The sequence below is a fragment of the Protopterus annectens genome, chromosome 2.part1 (genome assembly GCF_019279795.1).
Source record: "Protopterus annectens isolate FY-2018-M chromosome 2.part1, PAN1.0, whole genome shotgun sequence".
NCBI lineage: Eukaryota > Metazoa > Chordata > Ceratodontiformes > Protopteridae > Protopterus > Protopterus annectens.
Genome location: NC_056729.1, coordinates 360,790,305 through 360,811,537, shown reverse-complemented (window position 1 = coordinate 360,811,537; position 21,233 = coordinate 360,790,305). Strand labels below are relative to the sequence as shown.

The 21,233-nt window shown below is 43.4% G+C and overlaps 1 protein-coding gene across 2 annotated transcripts in view; it reads right to left on the bottom strand.

Annotated features, from left to right (window-relative positions):
* TAPT1 (transmembrane anterior posterior transformation 1) overlaps positions 1-21,233 on the bottom strand; it is a 1,296,801-nt gene that overhangs the window by 84,109 nt on the left and 1,191,459 nt on the right. For both annotated transcript variants that reach the window (XM_044062200.1, XM_044062199.1), the window contains exon 12: positions 5,865-5,941. In XM_044062200.1, the coding sequence (XP_043918135.1) occupies positions 5,865-5,941 (77 nt within the window). The remainder of the gene's footprint in view (positions 1-5,864; positions 5,942-21,233) is intronic.

Sequence of the window (21,233 nt, the reverse complement as noted above, 5' to 3'; positions counted from 1 at the left end):
AACAGCAGGCTTAGATGAAGTCACAGGAGATATGATCAAGAAGCTGGGTGACTTAGGGGAGAAATGGCTCCTGAGGGAGCCATAATATAATGAAAATTAATCATGATGGTATGGAGACAAAGTTGTATCCTAGATGACTGGAGGATAAGCATTCCAGTGCCAGTGTAAAAGAACAAAGGGGACATTAACACCTGTGGGTAGTACAGAGGAATCAAACTCTTGTCATATTAAATGAAAGTACTGGAGAAAGTGACTGATTAATGAATATGCAGAGCAGGAATTAAGATGGGAGATGAGCAGCTTGGATTCAGAGCAGGATGAAGCACAACCAAATCAATGTCTGCAATGAGACACATTGTGGAGATGATGCTGAAGATGAGGAAAGAGTCTACCTGGGAACACCTAGACTTGGAGAATGTATATGACAAAGTCCCAAGAAAACTAATTTCACACTCCTGTGATGGTATGCAAATCTGGAAACAATGGCAGAATTAGTGCAGGCATGTACAAGTACCCAATGCCAAATGTATGAAGAGTGTACTGACTAATCACGCATAGGTTTACAATGTTAGTGAGCATGCATAAGGATTCAGCTTGAAGTCTACTGCTTTTCATACTGGTGATGGACTACATTAGCAAACAGGTTGTAGGGGAAAGATCAACAAAGCTGCTGTATATAGATGATGTGGCATTACAAGCAGACTCTGAGCAACAGCTTCACCAAATGACAGGAGAAAAGAATGCAAAAGTAAAGGCACATCAGATGAAACTGAGTACAGACAAGACATTTGTTATGGCAGCAAATGAGTGAAATCAGAAGATGCTGAAATATAAGAGGAATAGTTGAGAAGAATGGAAGTTTGAATGAGAAGGTCAAAACTAGACTCTGAGGGGCTGCAGCCAACCAGCACAGAGTGTCAGGGTTAGTGTATGACAGAAGAATGCCAAAGAAGATGAAAGATTAGGTGTACAAATCAATGGTGCGACCAGTACTTCTGTATGGTACAAAAACCTGGGCAGTGAAGGCAGAGCAGTTGAGGAAGCTAGAGGTGATGGAGATAAAGTACCTGAGACAAGTGGTAAGATGCACACTGTGAGACAGATGAAAAAATTATGATATCAGAAGCCAAAGTAGCTCCGACTGCAGAGAAGGTCAGAAAGAACAAACTACGGTGGCTTGAACACGTGCAGTAAAGCAGGAGATAATTTGATTAATATAATTTAAGAAATAGGAAGGAGGTAAGAGGAAACAAGGAAATCCAGCAAAGAAATGGATGGATTGTGTGAGAGAAGAGCTGTGACAGTCAGGCGTGACTGTAGAAGGAGAGAGGAGTGGCATTGAAATGAGAGAGATTTGGCAACAGTTGATGAGAAACCCCGACCCCATGTAGAAAATGGGACAAAGGGGGTTGGTAGTGAAGATGATACATAGAGTGGGTAAAGCAGAGGCTAACAGACTGGAAAAGAAATGTAATTTCAAGCATTTTACTTCAAACACTGGTGGTCAGGACTAACAATATTGGCAGTAGTAGTAGTAGTTTGGAATGCATGGCAGTACGGAAAGGGAGTGATGCAATGGACAGCTGTCAGGACTTTCAAAACTGTGATTATGAAAAGAATTAACCCCAAAAGTGCAGTCTCATCTCCAAGAGATGAAGTAGCATCATGCATTTACTAAGTGGCTATGCCCTGTAATCTAATACTGGTAGTGTTAAGGATTCCAAGTAGGAGAGCATAGTGAGTAGCAAACTACTGTAAGCAGAATGCAGATGCTTGCAACAAAAAGCAGTACAAAGAAAGGTTGCTGTAAATGTTCACATAATCCGGGGTTTCACTATGGTAGTGTTAAAGCACCCAGTGGATAAGGGGGAAATCTCCACTACAGCATCAAATTATTTGACTACTATCCTACGGCAAATATGGAGAGTGAATGTGAGTAATCAGAAACAAAAAGTTATAAGTGCATTAGAAAAAGAAGGAAATAGTACAAAAAGCTACTTCTTCTCTAGCTAATGTGACTGTTTTCCACTCATTAGCCAATAGCTAAAATGACTAAAGTATATAACAAAGAAGACTAGACAGATGGTTTACTTACATACCGTATTTAAATGTTTATTTTGTAAACAGTTTAAATATATAAATAAATAAATACACACACACACACACACACACACACACACACAAAACACACACACACACAAAAATTTACATCTTTAAAAAGTTAAACTGACAAACAATTGTAGACGCAAACCAGCTACTGGGTGCAGTGGAATAAAATGAAAACAAAAACGAACAAGCAACACAGCCGGTAAAAAATTAAATTTAATAAAGTGGTAAGCGCTTTCATGTAAAACACTTCTTCAGACCAATTAATACAAAAACTAAAAACTACATCACTTTACAAATACATCAATTAACAAAATGGCTAAGTAATACAGCAACTAATTAATTAAAGTTTTAATTTATGTGAGAGCAAATAAGGTTCAAGTGGGATGCTGTCATTCAGCCCAAAACCTCTATCAGCCTGTAGGGTGATGATTCACCTTAATTCATTAACCTCTGTCCTACTGACAATGCATCCACCTCTAATACTTTTAGAAGTCAGCTGCACCACTCCAAACAAAAATGTATACTCACTATTCAATTCAACATGCTTACTCAGTGCATTTGTACTGACCTTCCTTCTAATCTCTCCCAAATGTTCTAAAATCCTTTCTTTAAGGCTTCGATTAGCCATACCAATATAAAAGCATGGACAGTTCCTGAAAGTAGCAATGTACACTAAATCTTCACTTCTGCAATCAGTGTAAAATTTAAAATGATACTTAATATTGGTAGTTGGATGTACAAAAAATGGAGTTTCTAAAACAAAACCACAGGCCTTGCAGCTATGGGAGGGATGAGTCCTAAGCCTAGAGGAGAGCGGCCTTTCCATACAAACAGAATTCTGCATAAAACAGTCTCTGCTTAAGATTCCTTCCATTTTTTAAATAAAAACTAGGTACCATCCCTACTACTTTCTTCAGCCCTTCACCAGTCAATAAAATGGGCCAGTTTCTTTTTATAACCATACAGACATCTCCGACGTTATTAGAACAGGTAAGTCCCACTCTAAGCTGGTTAGGGCATAGGCTCTGATTAGTATTAATCTCATCCTTCCTATCAAAGTATGGTTTCCCCTGTGTTACCATAAGAGTCTTTACCTCAATTAAGCATCATTCACTTCTCTGTAACTATAACGTCTTTCATAAAATTCTGCTCCAAGACATGCAAAAACATTTTGCAAATTATTTTCTTCTGCTCATAACCTTGATTCCCGTAGGAAGTGTCCTTTAAGTATATTCCTATATATAAAATTCGGGTGCATACTAGTCCGATACAATTTGGTATTCATCCAACAAGGTTTCCTATACATTTTGGTTTCAAGCTTACTATCAACACCCTTATAAACATGAACATAAAAAAAATTCTACAGATGTATCAGAGGAAGAAACTGTGAACTGAAAAAAATCAGTACTATCATTCAATCCATACTCAAATTTATCAAGTTGTTCACATGTGCCTTGCCATAGAGCAAGCACGTCATCAATAAATCTACTATAACAAATTATATTATCCAAGAATGGATTGTTGGCATATACATTCTGTTCTTCCCAGTAAGCCATCACCATACTGGCTTAGCTATTGGCATATGCTGTGCCCATAGCTACTCCAATTACCTGCAGGTAAAAGTCCCTGTTGAATAAAAAAACCTGATTCTGTAATATAATTTTCAATAATGCACAAATCAGCGTAATATGATTATTCACACACTCACTATACTTATTTAAAAAGCATTTAAATGCATCTAAGCCATAATAATTCGGAATGACCGTAAACAATGTGGTAACATCCATAGTTACCAACAAACACTTAGAACAGTCACCCATCGTCAAAGAACTCTTATAGAGCCTAGTTAAAAAGTCTTCTGTATCCTTCAAAACAGCTGGAGCTTTATCCAAAACTTGTCTCAGTTTATTCTGTACATAGATCGAAAGTGTCTCTGTCAGCCAACCCTGCCTCGCCAATATAGGTCTCATGGGAGCAGTCTGAAGAACTAAGATTCCCATAACCTGTAGTGAGGTTTAGAGCACCAGCCCACAAAAAGTCCTCATCAAGAGGGAATACTGTGAGGGTGCCCCACTGCATGGCAGTTTGGCTCTTAACTACAACATTTTTTAGCCAGATGTACTGACATTTACAGCTTGTCATTGGAAGCTTAAAATCCTATATTATAAAGTGGAAAAACATGCTGATGGATTACAGATGAATATGTGAAGGTGGGATCTTCATGGTTGGGTACACACTGCATTTAATGATAAAGTTCAAAAACAGTGAACAAATAGAGAGATGGCTGGCATTCATCCAAGCAACCTGTAGTTTCATGCAAGGAGACTGGCAAATAAACACGCTGTCTGGCTTCACCATGATGTGTCCAGAGAATACAAAGGAGAACAAAACTAATGTGTTATCACACTACAGTTGTGGACAAAGTCATGAACAGAGCTGCTCCATGAGCTGAATATAGTCTCTGATGTTTAACATGAACTGGAAAAAAGCCAGCTGCTTATGGAAAACATTCAATGCATTTTATGGCACAAGACAAAAAACAGCAGTCATAGCAGAAATAAACATTATCTTGTTAATTAGAGTTGTATTCTTTTTCAGTTTGGTTTCAATCAAGTATTCTACAGATAATAAACATTCTGGTATAATACATGTCAGGTGTTTATTAAACTAAATATTTACATTTCAGAGCAATGTGATATGTTGATGGACTTCCCTAGCTACACAATTCTCACATTCAGACATAAAGTAAGATGATGTGCCAGATACTCATGAAAGATGTGCATAAAAAAAGCAAGGGAATTTCTTTATGAAGCTGAAAGCAAAGTTCTTTGACAGCAAATTATACCAAGGATTCATGATGACAAAATGAATCCTAAAGTAAAGATCACAGTTCACCACGGAACTGCATGGATAGAAGCTAGATCGAATTTGACAATGTCAGACTGGTATAAAGCTTTTGTTAGATACTTTTTGCTCCTGTATTCTTACTATCAAACTCTGCCAGCCCAATTTCTTGGTACACCTGTTGGCTCTCCTTTATAGGGAAAGTAATACAGATATATGTCCATTTGCTTTCTGTTATGGGATCAAGTCAAGGTAGTAATCCAAGCAGCCATTGCAGTGGGTTTTGTTAAATCCTGTGCTTCCTTTGCATATGCTCGACGGCATCGAAAGAAAAACCACACAGTGGAGTAGTACATAGACTTTGCCACCTGCTTCAACAAATGTTACTCCAAAGGCACTAGAGTGATTGCTGCCATCCCATATGTGTTTTTCATATTAGACTGTAAGTGAAGTATGCATTTTGGGATACATGCCTTTGATTGTTCCCCAGGGATAGAAAAGCAGGGCCTTCCTTATCATTCTTCTCCTTGCACTCAGCTGCACCTCCAACCCATTGATCTGGATCATCCATCAATAACACACAGCTGGCAGCACAAGTGTTTTTTTTTTCTGCAGAGGGAGCAACCTTCCCTCTATCCCCCCCCCTATTATCTGCTACTTAACTATTCCATGTCCAACTCTGAGGTTACATAAGCTCAGAGAAGAAGACAATCCCTCATGCTTTAGAAAAAAAAGAAATATCAATTTATGTTGCCAAATTCAATCAGGGCAGATTCAAGCAGCTTGCTTCTATGAACTACAATTCTGATTTTTCATACGGCATCTAGCAGCAAATAAACCTTCCTCAGGTACAACAAAAGCTATTACACTACACACTAATAAACAATTCTTACTGAAAGAAGTGATCTTACCCCAAATAGAAGAGAAAAACACAAGCATATGCCATGGATCCTTGAACTTTCACTGAGCTTGTGATGACTCTGATCAACTAAATATATAAAAAAAATTGAATTAAAAATTGTGGCATTATACAATGATACTGCTCAGTAATATAACACACAAAAGCAAGAGAGGTATATCTTTTATCAGGACAAAAGGGCATTACATAGGCTGGACCTTAAAGGAATAATTCTAACATTCTCAAGGATGTTTTGTGAGAGTTTTATTAAACTTGACAGGACAGTGCTGACTAGAGAAAACAAACAGAGAGGTACTGCTTTGTGAAGTACTTAGTGAATTAGCCTTTTCAGGTACAGAATCTTACAGCAGCAGCAGACCAAACCGGATTCTACTCCATGACATCAATTCTGGCCTACATATTTTTTTAGAAGTTGAACGTCACCCTGGCACTAGGTGATAACTGTCTCAATGTGATGCTTCTAGAAGCTCTGTTAAGGTGCACCACTATAGAAAGCTCTCATTAATATCATTCATACATCAAGTGCATTTAAGTATCATCAGACTCATATAGTCATCACAATACAGAGTTTACTAGACTAATAAGGAATGGTGGTAGAATGACAGACCTTTCTTCCATATCATGCACATGGTGCTTACTCACCAATAGACAACTTAAGAGATGCTAAGCAGCTTATTAGATATCTTTGGGATGTGGAAGAAAAGTGAAGTACCTGGACCAGACCCACATGAATACTGGTAGGACATGCAGACTCTGCACAGAAGGCAGAAAATTGAACTGAAGTACCTCTTGCCATCAAGTGACAAAGCTAGTCATTGTTCTACTGTGTCACCCATATAGCTTCATTAATTTCAATCCATACACTCTTATGTATAATAATTAAAAAACACAGTTCAATGTAACCATTAGAATGGGCATTCACGGTGGTGCAACGGTTAGCATTGCCGCTTCACAGCAAGAGGTTCTCCGGTTCGATCCTTGGCTCGGGTGTCTTCTGTGCGGAGTCTGCATGTCCTCCCTGTGGTCGTATGGGTTTCATCCGGATGCTCCGGTTTCCTCCCACATCACAAAGACATGCTGCATGTCCTCCCTGTGGTCGCATGGGTTTCATCCGGATGCTCCGGTTTCCTCCCACATCACAAAGACGTGGATTGGACACTCTAAATTGGCCCTAGGCATTAGTGCGTGTGTGTGCCTTCTGTGGAAGGTTGGGTGCCTGGCTGGCAACTCGACACTGTAAAACTCCACTGCCAATCATAAGTGGACAGGTAATCCGCTGTGGTGATCCCTAACCGGGAAAAGCCGAAAGAAGAAGAAGAAGAATGCAACCATTGGAATACTGTAAGCAGGACTAGGTCACTTAGTCTAAAGGAACTTTCCCGAATGGACAGATAACCCAGACTTGCTGGATGACAACTCAGGAAACTTTAAAGTCGTCCCTCCACAGCTTCCATGAAGGAAATGCATTCACGATACTTATCAATTTCACAGGTGTACCTCACTATAGAGAGAAAACCTCCCTTGTGTTCTAGTCATATATGGGTGAATTTTTAGCCAGTATGTCAAGTTCAGAATTTGATCAGACTACATTTGGCCAAAAGTCTTACTCCGCTCTATAAACATGCCAACAACTCAACACATTATCTTAGGCATACTAGAAAGGAACATAAAGCAGAGGGAAGCAGGTTCTACTGTGGGAGTCTCTCCTTCAAAAATCTACCGTTATGCTAAAAATCGTACACAACTACTATACCGTTCTTCAGGAAGGACTTGCAAAAACTAACTAAATAAATAAATCAGCCAAATCTAAATCCATATGACAGTGGGCAAATGTAGCATACTGAACACTGTAATGCAGTCCAATCAAATCACGTCTACCTCTAGAATGGCATCTACAGTACAATATTTTATAAAATGTGTTGACAGAATCAGAGAATAGTACAGTTGTGTACACTTACCTTAATTCAAGTGTATTCACTGTTGCAGTCATCATATTTGGGTTATCCTGCCATGGGTAGCCCTCAGTCAGCCTGACTACCAGAAGCTTAGTATTTCTGCATCGGTTGCTGTCGCTCCAGGACTGATGTCAGGTCGTCAGTGGTATAAAATCAGGCAGCCAACGCCATTACATCAGTTTTTCTTGCCCCAACTGTCAGAATCCCCCAAATAGGGAGCTAGGTTATGGTGGAAGAACACCACCAGTAGAAAATAAATACCAAAAATTCCTTGTAAGGAGAGAGGAAGAGCTAGAGAGAGGGAGAGAGACAAGGGGGATTGGGGGAGGGGGGCAGGACTGCAATAGTGAATACACTTGAACATCGACATTTATGGTAAGTGTACACAACTGTACTATGTTCTTCCTGTTTCACTGTTGCAGTCATCACATTCGAGTTGATTCCCAAAGCTGAAGAAAAAGGTGGATGCAGTCAAGAAGACTGGGGGCTGGCTAGGATGCCCTGCAAGACTGCGGTGGCAAAGGGATTTGGAGAAGATAGGCAGGTGGTAATGCTTGGTGAAGGTATGAACAGAAGTCCAAGTTGCAGCCTCCAGGATGTCCCTGGTGGGGACCCCTCTGAGAAAAGCTGCAGAGGTGGAGGTTGCCCTGGTGGAATGTGTCCTGACCCCCTTTGGGGGTGGTTTCCCATGCTGTTTGTAGCAGAAATGGATGCAGTGTGCTATCCATTTGGAGAGGGATTGTTTGGATATGCCCTTGTCCTCTGCCCCTGCTGCGAAGCTGACTAGCAATTGGTCAGTTTTTCTATAAGATTTAGTCCCATCCAGATAGAATCTGAGCTGCCTGTGCACATCTAGAGAGTACAGAATCCTTTGCCTCTTGTTTTGTGGGTTAGGGAAAAAGGTGGACAAATGAATGGATTGGTTGAGTGGGTTAGGGAAAAAGGTGGACAAATGAATGGATTGGTTGAGAGCCACACTAGACACCACTTTAGGCATGAAGGAGGGGTTAAGTCCTGAGGGAGACCCCCGTCAGCGTGGAAAATGATGAAGAGCTCTACAGGCATGAGTGCTTGTAGCTCTGAAAATCTTCTAGCTGAAGTGATGGCCAGAAGCAAGGCTGTTTTCCAAGAGAGGAATTTTAACTCTGCTGAAGCTGCAGGTTCAAAGGGGGGTACGGGGAGGTTTTCCAACACAAAGTTAAGGTCCCAAGCTGGGGCAGGAGCTCTTCTGGGTGGCCTTAAGTTGTTAGATCCTCTTAGGAACTGTTTGATGAGTGGGTGTGAGAAGAGAGGTGGCTCTGTGCTGAAATGAGCAGAGATGGCAGAGGCATGAATTGTAATAGAAGAGAAGGACAGACCCCTGTGTAGTAGGTCTGGAGCGGTAGGGAGGGCTGTGCTATTTTGGCTCCATTAGCCTGGATCCAGTTGCAAAACCTTTTCCACTTGTCAGCATAGGATTTTCTAGTGCTGGGGCATCTGGCCTCATGTATAACATCTAGGACTTGTTTGCTTAGGCTGGCAGTTTGAGGAGAGGAGGGTCCCGTTAGAGTACTTATTAGATAATTCTTCCATATCATGCGCATGGTGCTTACTCACCGATAGACAACTTAAGAGATGCTAAGCAGCTTATTAGATATCTTTGGGATGTGGAAGAAAAGTGAAGTACCTGGACCAGACCGGCATGAATACTGGTAGGACATGCAGACTCTATACAGAAGGCAGAAAATTGAACTGAAGTACCTCTTGCCATCAAGTGACAAAGCTAGTCACTGTTCTACTGTGTCACCCATATAGCTTCATTAATTTCAATCCATAAACTCTTATGTATAATAATTAAAAAACACAGTTTAATGTAACCATTAGAATGGGCATTCACGGTGGTGCAACGGTTAGCATTGCCGCTTCACAGCAAGAGGTTCTCCGGTTCGATCCTTGGCTCGGGTGTCTTCTGTGCGGAGTCTGCATGTCCTCCCTGTGGTCGCATGGGTTTCGTCCAGATGCTCCGGTTTCCTCCCACATCACAAAGACATGCTGTAGGTGGATTGGACACTCTAAATTGGCCCTAGGCATTAGTGCGTGTGCGTGTGCCTTCTGTGGAAGGTTGGATGCCGGGCTGGCAACTCGACACAGTAAAACTCCACTGCCAATCATAAGTGGACAGGTAATCCGCTGTGGTGATCCCTAACCGGGAAAAGCCGAAAGAAGAAGAAGAATGTAACCATTGGAATACTGCAAGTAGGTCTAGGTCACTTAGTCTAAAGGAACTTTCCCAAATGGACAGATGACCCAGACTTGCTGGATGACAACTCAGGAAACTTTAAAGTCGTCCCTCCACAGCTTCCATGAAGGAAATGCATTCATGATACTTATCAATTTCATAGGTGTACCTCATTATAGAGAGAAAACCTCCCTTGTGTTCTAGTCATACATGGGTGAATTTTTAGCCAGTATGTCAAGTTCAGAATTTGATCAGACTACATTTGGCCAAATGTCTTACTCCTCTCTATAAACATGCCAACAACTCAACACATTATCTTAGGCATACTAGAAAGGAACATAAAGCAGAGGGAATCAGGTTCTACTTTAGGAGTCTCTCCTTCAAAAATCTACCGTTATGCTAAGAATCGTACACAACTACAATACCGTTCTTCAGGAAGGACTTGCAAAAACTAACTAAATAAATAAATCAGCCAAATCTAAATCCATATGACAGTGGGCAAATGTAGCATACTGAACACTGTAATGCAGTCCAATCAAATCACGTCTACCTCTAGAATGGCATCTACAGTACAATATTTTATAAAATGTGTTGACAGAATCAGAGAATAGTACAGTTGTGTACACTTACCTTAGTTCAAGTGTATTCACTGTTGCAGTCATCACATTTGGGTTATCCTGCCATGGGTAGCCCTCAGTTGGCCTGACTACCAAATGCTTAGTATTTCTGCATAGGTTGCTGTCGCTCCAGGACTGATGTCAGGTCGTCAGTGGTATAAAATCAGGCAGCCAACGCCATTACATCAGTTTTTCTTGCCCCAACTGTCAGAATCCCCCAAATAGGGAGCTAAGTTATGGTGGAAGAACACCACCAGTAGAAAATAAATACCAAAAATTCCCTGTAAGGAGAGAGGAAGAGCTAGAGAGAGAGAGACAAAGGGGATGGGGGGGGGGACCAGGACTGCAATAGTGAATACACTTGAACATCTACATTTATGGTAAGTGTACACAACTGTACTACGTTCTTCCTGTTGCAGTCATCACATTTGGGTTGATTCCCAAAGTTGAAGAAAATGGTGGAGGCAGTCAAGAAGACTGGGGGCTGGCTAGGATGCCCTGCAAGACTGCGGTGGCAAAGGGATTTTGAGAAGATAGGCAGGTGGTAATGTTTGGTGAAGGTATGAACAGAAGTCCAAGTTGCAGCCTCCAGGATGTCCCTGGTGGGGACCCCTCTGAGAAAAGCTGCAGAGGTGGAGGTTGCCCTGGTGGAATGTGTCCTGACCCCCTTTGGGGGTGGTTTCCCATGCTGTTTGCAGCAGAAATGGATGCAGTGTGCTATCCATTTGGAGAGTGATTGTTTGGATATGCCCTTGTCCTCTGCCCCTGCTGCGAAGCTGACTAGCAATTGGTCAGTTTTTCTATAAGATTTAGTCCCATCCAGATAGAATCTGAGCTGCCTGTGCACATCTAGAGAGTACAGAATCCTTTGCCTCTTGTTTTGTGGGTTAGGGAAAAAGGTGGACAAATGAATGGATTGGTTGAGTGGATTAGGGAAAAAGGTGGACAAATGAATGGATTGGTTGAGAGCCACACTAGACACCACTTTAGGCATGAAGGAGGGGTTAAGTCCTGAGGGAGACCCCGTCAGCGTGGAAAATGATGAAGAGCTCTACAGGCATGAGTGCTTGTATCTCTGAAACTCTTCTAGCTGAAGTGATGACCAGAAGCAAGGCTGTTTTCCAAGAGAGGAATTTTAACTCTGCTGAAGCTGCAGGTTCAAAGGGGGGTAGGGTGAGGTTTTCCAACACAAAGTTAAGGTCCCAAGCTGGGGCAGGAGCTCTTCTGGGTGGCCTTAAGTTGTTAGATCCTCTTAGGAACTGTTTGATGAGTGGGTGTGAGAAGAGAGGTGGCTCTGTGCTGAAATGAGCAGAGATGGCAGAGGCATGAATTGTAATAGAAGAGAAGGACAGACCCCTGTGTAGTAGGTCTGCTAGGTAATCCAGGATGAGAGGTAGGGAGAGCTGTGCTGTTTTGGCTCCATTAGCCTGGATCCAGTTGCAAAACCTTTTCCACTTGTCAGCATAGGATTTTCTAGTGCTGGGGCATCTGGCCTCATGTATAACATCTAGGACTTGTTTGCTTAGGCTGGCAGTTTGAGGAGAGGTCAGGGAATAAGCCAGGCTGCCAGGTTGAGGGTCTGCAACTGGGAATGCATGAATTCTCCATTCTTCTGGGTCAGGAATGTTGGGATCTGAGGTAGTTGCCATGGTGGCAGGGGTGACAGGCTGCGCAGCAGTGGGTACCAGTGATGGCGTGGCCAGTCTGGGGCAATCAGGATTGTCCTCGTTTTTTCCTCCCTTATTTTAAGCAGTACCCTTGAAATGAGTGGGAGAGGGGGTAATGCATAGGTCGAGAGGTTTACCCACTGGAAGGATAGAGCATCCACTTTCCAGGCCTTGCTGTGAGGTTCCCTGGTGCAGAATTTGCTAAGCTGATGATTGGAGTGAGAGGCAAAGAGATCCACCTTCGGGGTGCCCCACTTCTGGGTTACAAGGGTGAAGATTCTGTGGTCTAGCTGCCACTCGTGTGGGTCTAGCAGGTTTCTTCTTAAGTTGTCTGCTAGAGAGTTTAGGGAGCCAGGCAGGAATTGTGCTATCAGGTGTAGTTGCATGGCTGAGGCCGTATGCCAAAGGGTCATGGCGAGTCTGCAGAGAGGATAAGAATGAGTTCCTCCCTGCTTGTTGATATACCACATCACTGTGGTGTTGTCCATTTTGATTAGTAGAGGCCCCGGGAAGAGTAGGGGTCTGAAAGCTGTCAGGGCATGCTGAACAGCTAGCATCTATTTTTGGTTGATGTGCAGATGTATTTGATTTGGGCTCCAATGGCTCTGAATGCACCTGCCATCCAGGTGTGCACCCCAGATATAGTCTGATGCATCTGTGGTGAGGGTATAGGCGGAGTGGGGTTGTGAGAAGGGAAGTCCCTTATGGTTGCATGCTGCTGCCCACCAAAGAAAATCTTTCCTTAGACAAGGTATCATTAGTATGACAGTTTCCAGGTCTTCAGAGTGTTGACACCAAAAGCTTTTTAGGTACCATTGTAGTTTCCTCATATGCAGTCTGGCATATGGAATGAGTAGAATGCAGGAGGCCATGAACCCTAGAGCTTGCAGGATTGTCCTTGCAGATAACTGGGTTCTGGCGGCTAGCTGAGAGAAGTAGCCTGTCAGGTAAGCTTGTTCTGGAGTAAGGAATGCCATCTGGGATGCTCTGTCCAGGTTTGCTCCCAGAATACAATTTTTTGTGTGGGTACTAGTTTTGATATATTTTCGTTGATAGTGTACCTCAGGGAGGTCACTAGATCATTTACAAAGGTCAGGTGCTGCAACAGCTTTTCCTGACTGTCTGCCCGAATCAGGCAATCATCTAAGTATGGGTAAATTTGAATATTTCTTTGTCTGCAAAAAGCAATGGCTGGAGCCAGGCATTTTGTGAAAACTCTAGGAGCAGTGGATAAGCCAAAGGGAAGCGCAGATAACTGAAAGGGCATAGATCCTGCCCTGAAACATAGATATTTCCTGCAAGATTCCATGACTGGGATGTGTAGGTAGGCCTCTTTTAGGTCTAGGGTGGCTAGCCAAGCATCCGTGGAAAGCATAGGAAGAAGCTGCTGGAGGATGAGCATTTTGAATTTTTGGTATGACCAGAAAGGAGTTTAGAATGGATAGGTCGAGGACTGGGCACCAGGCCCCTCTTTTCTGGGTGCCAGGAAGAGTCTGGAATAAAAACCTTGGCCTATCTGGTCTACAGGAACATGCTGTATAGCCCTCATGGAGAGCAGGTAAAGAACTTGCTTTTTGGCCTCTGCCCACTGGTTTGGAGGAAGATCTGGGAATCCTCTTGGGGTTGGCAGAGTGTGGAAATAAAATTTGCATCCCTGGAACACTATGCTGAAGACCCATGGGTCGCTGGTGATAGAGGCCCAGTTGTTTGCATGGAAGGAGAGCTTTTCTTCTACGGGCACAAGCAGGTGGTTCATAGGTTGGTACTAGGCTATCAGCCCTAGGGCCTATACAAGCCTAGCCATAACAATTCCCTGGCTATTTCTTTCCACATTATTTACTTTCCTGGACCCCTGGGGAGAGGTAAGGGGTGGAGGTGTAAAGTCATTGTGAGTTCTTACCACAAGGGGGTGGATTAGCACTCCCTGTTTTTGAAGAGGAGGAACTCCATTGCTTAGATCTCTGCATTCCCTGGGGCTGCTGTCTGGGGGGGGGGGTCTGCTTCCCCTGGGTCTGGGCTGAGCTGGCCTGGAGGGGGCTGGAAAGGACCAGTGCTTGGAGAGGCAATGCCTACTGAACCTTGGGAGGCTGGACCTGTAAAAAGTCTTTAACTGTCTGCATAGATTTAGCTTTTTCTTCCAGCTTTTTTAAGACCTCTTCTGCCTTGGTGCCAAACAAACTGTCTTTGTACATTGGTGTGTCCAATAATTTTGATTTGACATGGTCTGACAAGGTCTGTTCCTTAAGCTAAGCATGCTTTTGAAGGCCAGAACCAGTGACTGCTGCCCTGCAAGATGCTTCTAGGGCATCAAAGCCGCATTGCAAGGTGTGCTTAGTAACTTGGCTTGCAGAATACATAAGCTCTTGTAATTCTTTATTTTCTACACAAGCAGGAAAGGAAGATATTTTTTGTTTGAGGAGTTCCATGGTATGCTGCTGATATTTCAGCATGTGGAACTGACAATATAGTGCTTTAACAGCAAGAGTAGCAGAGGTGTATACTTTTTTACCTCATCTGTCTAAAGCTCTGGAATCCCTGTCTGAGGGGATAGGATTCTTAGCTGAGGTTGCTTTAATTCCTTTAGGTCCTTGAGAGGTGACCTCTGGGTCAGCAGTAGGATTTTTTAAAAGGAATGTGTGAGAGTCAGGGACGCTGTAGTACCGGTCAGAGTTCCTGGGAGCAGGAGGAAGGGTGTCAGGAGTCAAAGTGGGTTCCATAAAAACATCAACATCATCATCCAGGACAGGAGGAATGTACAACGGACTGTGCTGTGGTAAATCTAAGAATTCCCTGAGCCTCTTTTTTGACTGTGGATAGTCCTGACATTCCCATTGGAAAAGCTCCCTTAAAGTATGAAGGGTTTCACCAAATGAAAAATCCTCGGGTGGAGAGGCAGAAGGAATGGATTCCTCTGCATCAGAATCCTCATAAGCAGAGAGGGGTTGCATGTTTTCATATTCAGAAGCATCAGAGTCATCTGACTCCTGTTCAGATAAAACTACTGGGGACAAGTCTCTTTTTCTTTTGGAAGGGGTAGCCTGGCTTCCCCTAATAAGCATAATAAGGTCTTCCACCATTTTAAGCATTTGAGATTGAGGCAAGGAAGCAGGAGCCTGAGCTTGGGTCATCGTTTTTTGGACATAGTTCGTACCCTGGGCCTTAAAAACTTGGTAGTTTTAGAAAAAACTGAAGATGCAAAAGAAGTTGTCGGTTTGTGTCGAATATTGGTAGTGCAAAGTACTTCCTCAGAAGCCAGTGCCTGCTCAGTGGCTCTGGACACATCCAAGGTAGAGACATCCACAGGATCCTTTGTCGAAGAAGAGTCTTGCGGTATTTCGGACTCCAAAAGGGTCTTGGTAGTGGCCTGCGAATCCAGAGAAGCAGGCATCAGGGGCTGTGTAACCGCTTCACTGAGGACCGGAGAACTGACGACTAGCTTAGCAGAAGCGGCGACGGCAGTTTTGGACCTGTGCGGTCTGACTCTGTCTTTATCCTTACTTTTTTTGGAAGATCGGTAGTCGGATGGCTTACCGAAGCCATATCAGAATTCGAGGACTGACAGCGAAAATATCTAGCTACAATAAGGGCATCATGACATATAGTTCTGGTGTTGAACAAAGCACAAAAACGACAGCGAGGGAGTTCTGATGTTGAACAAAGCACAAAAACGACAGCGAGGGACGTCGTGGTCTGGGCCTAAACAGGTGACGCAGTAAGAATGGAAGTCTCGGTGTGGTATTTGCTTTCCACAGGCATGACAATTGTTAACTTTTTCTGACATCGGTTAGAGCAAGAAAAAAGGATCCCCAATGGGGTACTTAGCTTTAAAAGACTTCAACTTCAATTCGGAAACAAAAATTCAGGTAACGGCCGACTGGCAGTCATGTGAACCGCTTCTGCTTCGGGCTCCTTGGCAAGAAAGACTGATGTAATGGCATCGGCTGCCTGATTTTATACCACTGACGACCTGACGTCAGTCCTGGAGCGACAGCAACTGATGCAGAAATACTAAGTCTCATGTAGTCAGGCCAACTGAGAGCTACCCCTGGCAGGATAACCCAAATGTGATGACTGCAACAGTGAAACACGAAGAACATCTAACTGTTCCCTGACATCTATTAGTTAACGAACATGAAAATATTTAAAACCCTGATGGCCATATGTTTAGATTTCAATATCTTTTCTTCATACCACATAGACTCTTTATTACCAGTACTGCATAATATTGAAAACTTTTCTCATCCTTTGCTGCCTCTCCATCAATGTTTTCCAGGTAAAGTGAGTGCAGTAAGAAACATTTTTCTTGCACTGTAGACCCACTGTAACAACTTTAGGAAGAACCTGCAGCTGAACACAGATAATCTCCATAGGGGCTTTTAACTTTTCTTGCAGAAGGCGCTTTGTTAATATGAACTATTAAGCTTTTTCTAGGGGCTTCAGTCTTTATTTTGTGCAACAGCAGCATGGTAGGGTTGCCTCTAAATACAGAGAGATTATATTTATGAATTAGGTCCTCTCTCTTTATGAATCGGGTCCTCTCTCTTTCACCTTCTGTGTTACCCAGAAAATAACAATGACGAGACCAACTTTACTACAGGATTTTTAGATAAAAACCTCCTCCGCCTTTTTTTTAACGTATACTACCCATCTTTTCACCAGATTCAGTCTTGATCACCAAATAAAATAAAAAAAATATTTCTAACATCTCTTTCTCCATTTTAGCTGAAAACATGTGCATTCCCCAAATATGTTTTCCTAATATATGCATACTTAACATATGCACTTTTTTCTTAAATGAGATACTAAAACATCTCCACCGTAACTTCTTTTTTATTCTAACATTGTTTTCCACTGTTCCTATTGAATGCTGATACTCCCCAAATTCCACTTCTAATACAATTGCTTCATTCCTAATATAATATATTCTACTTATTTTCTTAGTTTTACTAAACTCTGTTTTTTAACTTAACTGCAACCCAGCTTTAATAATTATTCCACTAATACCACCACTTCATGTATCCATATCTTACTTAGCCACAGTCACTAAATCATCTGCATATGACACAAAAAAGAAGTTATGTACTCACCATAACGTTCCACCTGAGTAGTTCTATTTCATTTCTCTTCAACCTGTGGGACACCGGATCCGTATCGGATCCGAGCTGGAAATTTCACTAGCATCTGCTCCAAGCTCCTCCTCTTACCCAAAATAAACCTCTACTACCTTCCAACCCCCAGATCGAGTTTGTGACCCTTATACTGATAGCCCGACCTGAAAAATACTTTATGACCTACAACTGCAGCCCGTAGGCTGTTCATTTGACAAGGTCAGGGGGAAGGAGGGAGGGATGGTTGAAGAAAAATGAAGTAGAACTACTCAGATGGAATGTTATGGTGAGTACATAACTTCTTTATCTGAAGTAGTTTACTTCACTTGGTCTTCAATCTGTGGGACAGAGTCCCCAGCTACTAAACTCCTGGGTGGCCCTCATGGAAGGATATTCCGGAGCACAGTGGAACCAAAGGATGCTCTCCTTCTAGAAGTCAAATCCAATCTGTAGTGAGAAATAAAGGTGTGAGATAAGGACCAAGTAGCTGCAGAACAAATATCATCCAATGAGACTCTAGACCAAAAGGCCGCAGAAGCAGCCACGGATCTAGTGGAATGAGCTTTCACCTGAACCGGAGGAGACATACCTTTGTTGTAATAGACCTGAAGGATGCATGAGGAAACCCACCTAGCAATAGTTACCTTGGAGATAGGTTTACCTAAAAAGGGTTTATAGAAGGACACAAACAGCTGATCAGATTTACAGAAGTTTTTGGTCTTGTTTAAATAAAATTGCAACTGTCTATGAACATCCAACAAGTGGAGTTTGTATTCTATTTTGGTAGCAAAGTTAGGAAAGAAGACAGGTAAATTAATGGTTTGACTGATATTAACCTGTGATGGCACCTTAGGAAGAAAGGACAGATTAGTCCGAAGGGAAACCCTATCTTTAGGGAAAATCATATATGGAACTTTGATGGACAAAGCTTGCAGTTCTGAAACCCTTTTAGCAGAAGTGATAGCCACCAGGAATGCTGTTTTCCAAGATAAGAATTTTAGATCTGTGGTTGGAGCATGTTCAAAAGGCGGAGCGGCCAAAGCCTGAAGAACCATAGTAAGGCCCCATGGGGGAACAGGATCCTTGACCGGGGGGCGTAACAGAAAGGTCCCTTTGATAAAGGCTTTACAAAGTCTGGAGGAGGCCAGTGAGGCAGAATTCTCAACCACATGAAAATGAGAAATGGCAGCCAAATGAACTTTGATAGTAGAAGAGCTTGCTCCCTGTTGAAAAATATTGGCTAGGAAATCAAGAATGGCAGAAATAGGAGCCATAAAGGGGTCTAAACTCCTTTGAGAAGCCCAAAAGGAAAAACGTTTCCATTTTCTGCGGTAAACCTTCCTGGTTGAAGACTTATGAGCAGCCACCAGAATAGACCTAACTGAAGAGAATAATTCAGGAGTCCTAGTGATCATGGGAACTGGAGCAGCCAAGCTGTGCACTTCAAACTGTCCAGGTTCGGATGAAGAACCCCCGATGGGTGTGAAATCAGATCCTGAATGGGATCCAAAATCCACGGTGGAGCCGGAAGGTGAGACCAAAGAAAGGAAAACCATACCTGGCTAGGCCAAAAAGGGGCAATGAGGATCACTTTGCTCCCCAGTGGACGAGCTTTCTGTAGAAACCTCGGAATAAGAGGTACTGGAGGGTAAGCATACAAAAGATTGGGATGCCAAGCATGGACTAGAGCATCTCTAGGGGACTCCCCAGGCAGGTGGTTCAGTGTGAAAAACTCGCTGCACTTCACGTTGGAAGGAGATGCAAAGAGATCGCAGCAAGGCTGACCCCATGCCAGGAAGATCTGCTCCACTACTGAAAGATTCAGAGACCACTTGTAAGGCATCAGAATAGACCGACTTAAGTTGTCCGCTAGAATGTTGGACCATCCCGGAATATGCGTTGCTATGAGAAAACGACCGGTGGAGATCGCCCATTCCCACAGTCTCATGGCCTCACGACAAAGGGGGTAAGATCTGGTCCCTCCCTGTTTGTTGATGTACCAGACCACTGACATGTTGTCTGATTGAATTGCAATGGTTCCCAGAGAAAGAAAGAAAGGCATGAAGGGCCTGCAACGCCAAAAGGATCACCCTCATCTCTAGAACGTTTATGTGCAAGCTGGTCTCTACAGGGGACCACAGGCCTTGGACTGTCCTGCCTGAACAATGCCCGCCCCACCCGAGTTGGGAGGCATCTGTGGTCACTGTGGCTTGGACAGAGGCTGAAACAAAGGGTCGTCCCTCCATGATCTCTGGAGAGCACATCCACCACATAATGGACAACCGACAGATTCAACTGAGTTGTATTGGATATGATAAATGAAGTTTCAACAAGGACCATTATACAGCTAGTGTCCACTGTAGAATTCTCATATGTAACCGGGCACGGAAGAAGCGTTATGGTCACTGCCACTGAACCTAAAGCCCTCAACAATGATTCTGCCAATGGAAGATGAGAACGGTAGATCAGACAGACATGCATCCTCAGGTTTTGTACTCTCTCCGAGGTCAGGAAGAATCTGCACTGTGAGGTGTCTATCCTTGCCCCAATGTAGTCTATCACCTGGACAGGATTTAGAAGTGATTGGGATGGGTTGATTGTGATCCCCAAATGCAGGGCAAGCTTTAAGAAATAATCCCTGGTTTGAGAAAGTAGACGCCTGGTGGGAGCAGTGAGGAGCCAATCGTCCAGGCATGGAAAGACCTGAATCCCCTGAAGCCTCAGGTCAGATGCTACTACCGCCACCACTTTGGTGAACACCCTGGGGGCTGTGGTGAGACCAAAGGGTAGGGCTCGAAATTGGTAATGATTGACTCCTAGCTGGAAGTGGGGGAACCTCCTGGAGCTTCTGTGCATCTTTATGTGATAGTAGGCATCCTGGAGGTCTAACGAGCACATCCAGTCGCTTTCTTGCAGGTATGGCATGATGGACTGTAGTGTGACCATCCGGAATTTTTCTTTGGCAACTGACAAGTTCAGGGTAGACAGGTCCAGAATGGACCTTAAGTCCCCCGTTTTCTTTGGCACCAAAAAGAACCTGGAGTAGAAGCCCGATCTGGACTGATCTGTGGAGGTGGGTTCGATGGCTCGTTTTTCTAGCAGCTTGGAAGTTTCCTGTGCTTCTGCCTCCCTTTGCGAGGGTGGTACGTCCCGGAGGTGTTTGGGAGGAACCACAAAGGGGATAGAGTATCCCCTGGATATGATTTGAAGCACCAGTGATCTGAGATTATGGACTTCCATGCCGCCAGGTGCAATGACAATCGTCCCCCGAATGCCTCCAGAGTAGAGCACTCAGGCAACCCCTCAGGGTTGCTGTCTGGGCCTGTCCAAGAAAGTTAATCAAGACCCAAAATTCCTCAGACCCCCTCTGCCTCTGGGGCGGTGTCTATTCTGCCCCCCTCTGCCTCTGGGGGAAGAAGATCCCTGAGTGTCCCGGGAATATTGTGGCTTCAGGAACCACATCTTCTTTTGCCCACTCTGATTCCGAGAAAAGGATCTTTGAGGGTTTGAATAGTGGATTCTGATGGCAGACAGTGTCTTTCCGTCCCTCTCACTCTGGACTAAAGTCTCTTTGACGGTCTTACCAAAGAGAGTAGAGCCGTCATAAAGGGGCAAAAATTGGCAGAGGACGCCTTGAAAGGTTCTGAAAACTAACATAGTTTGAGCCAGGTGTTGCACCTCATGGACACGCTGGACCCAGCAGCCCTAGCTGCTCCTTCAGTAGCATGTGAGAGGAGTTGCATGTACATGTTGGAAACTGCTTTCAAAGTGCCCATCCTCGCAGTGAACGAGTCCC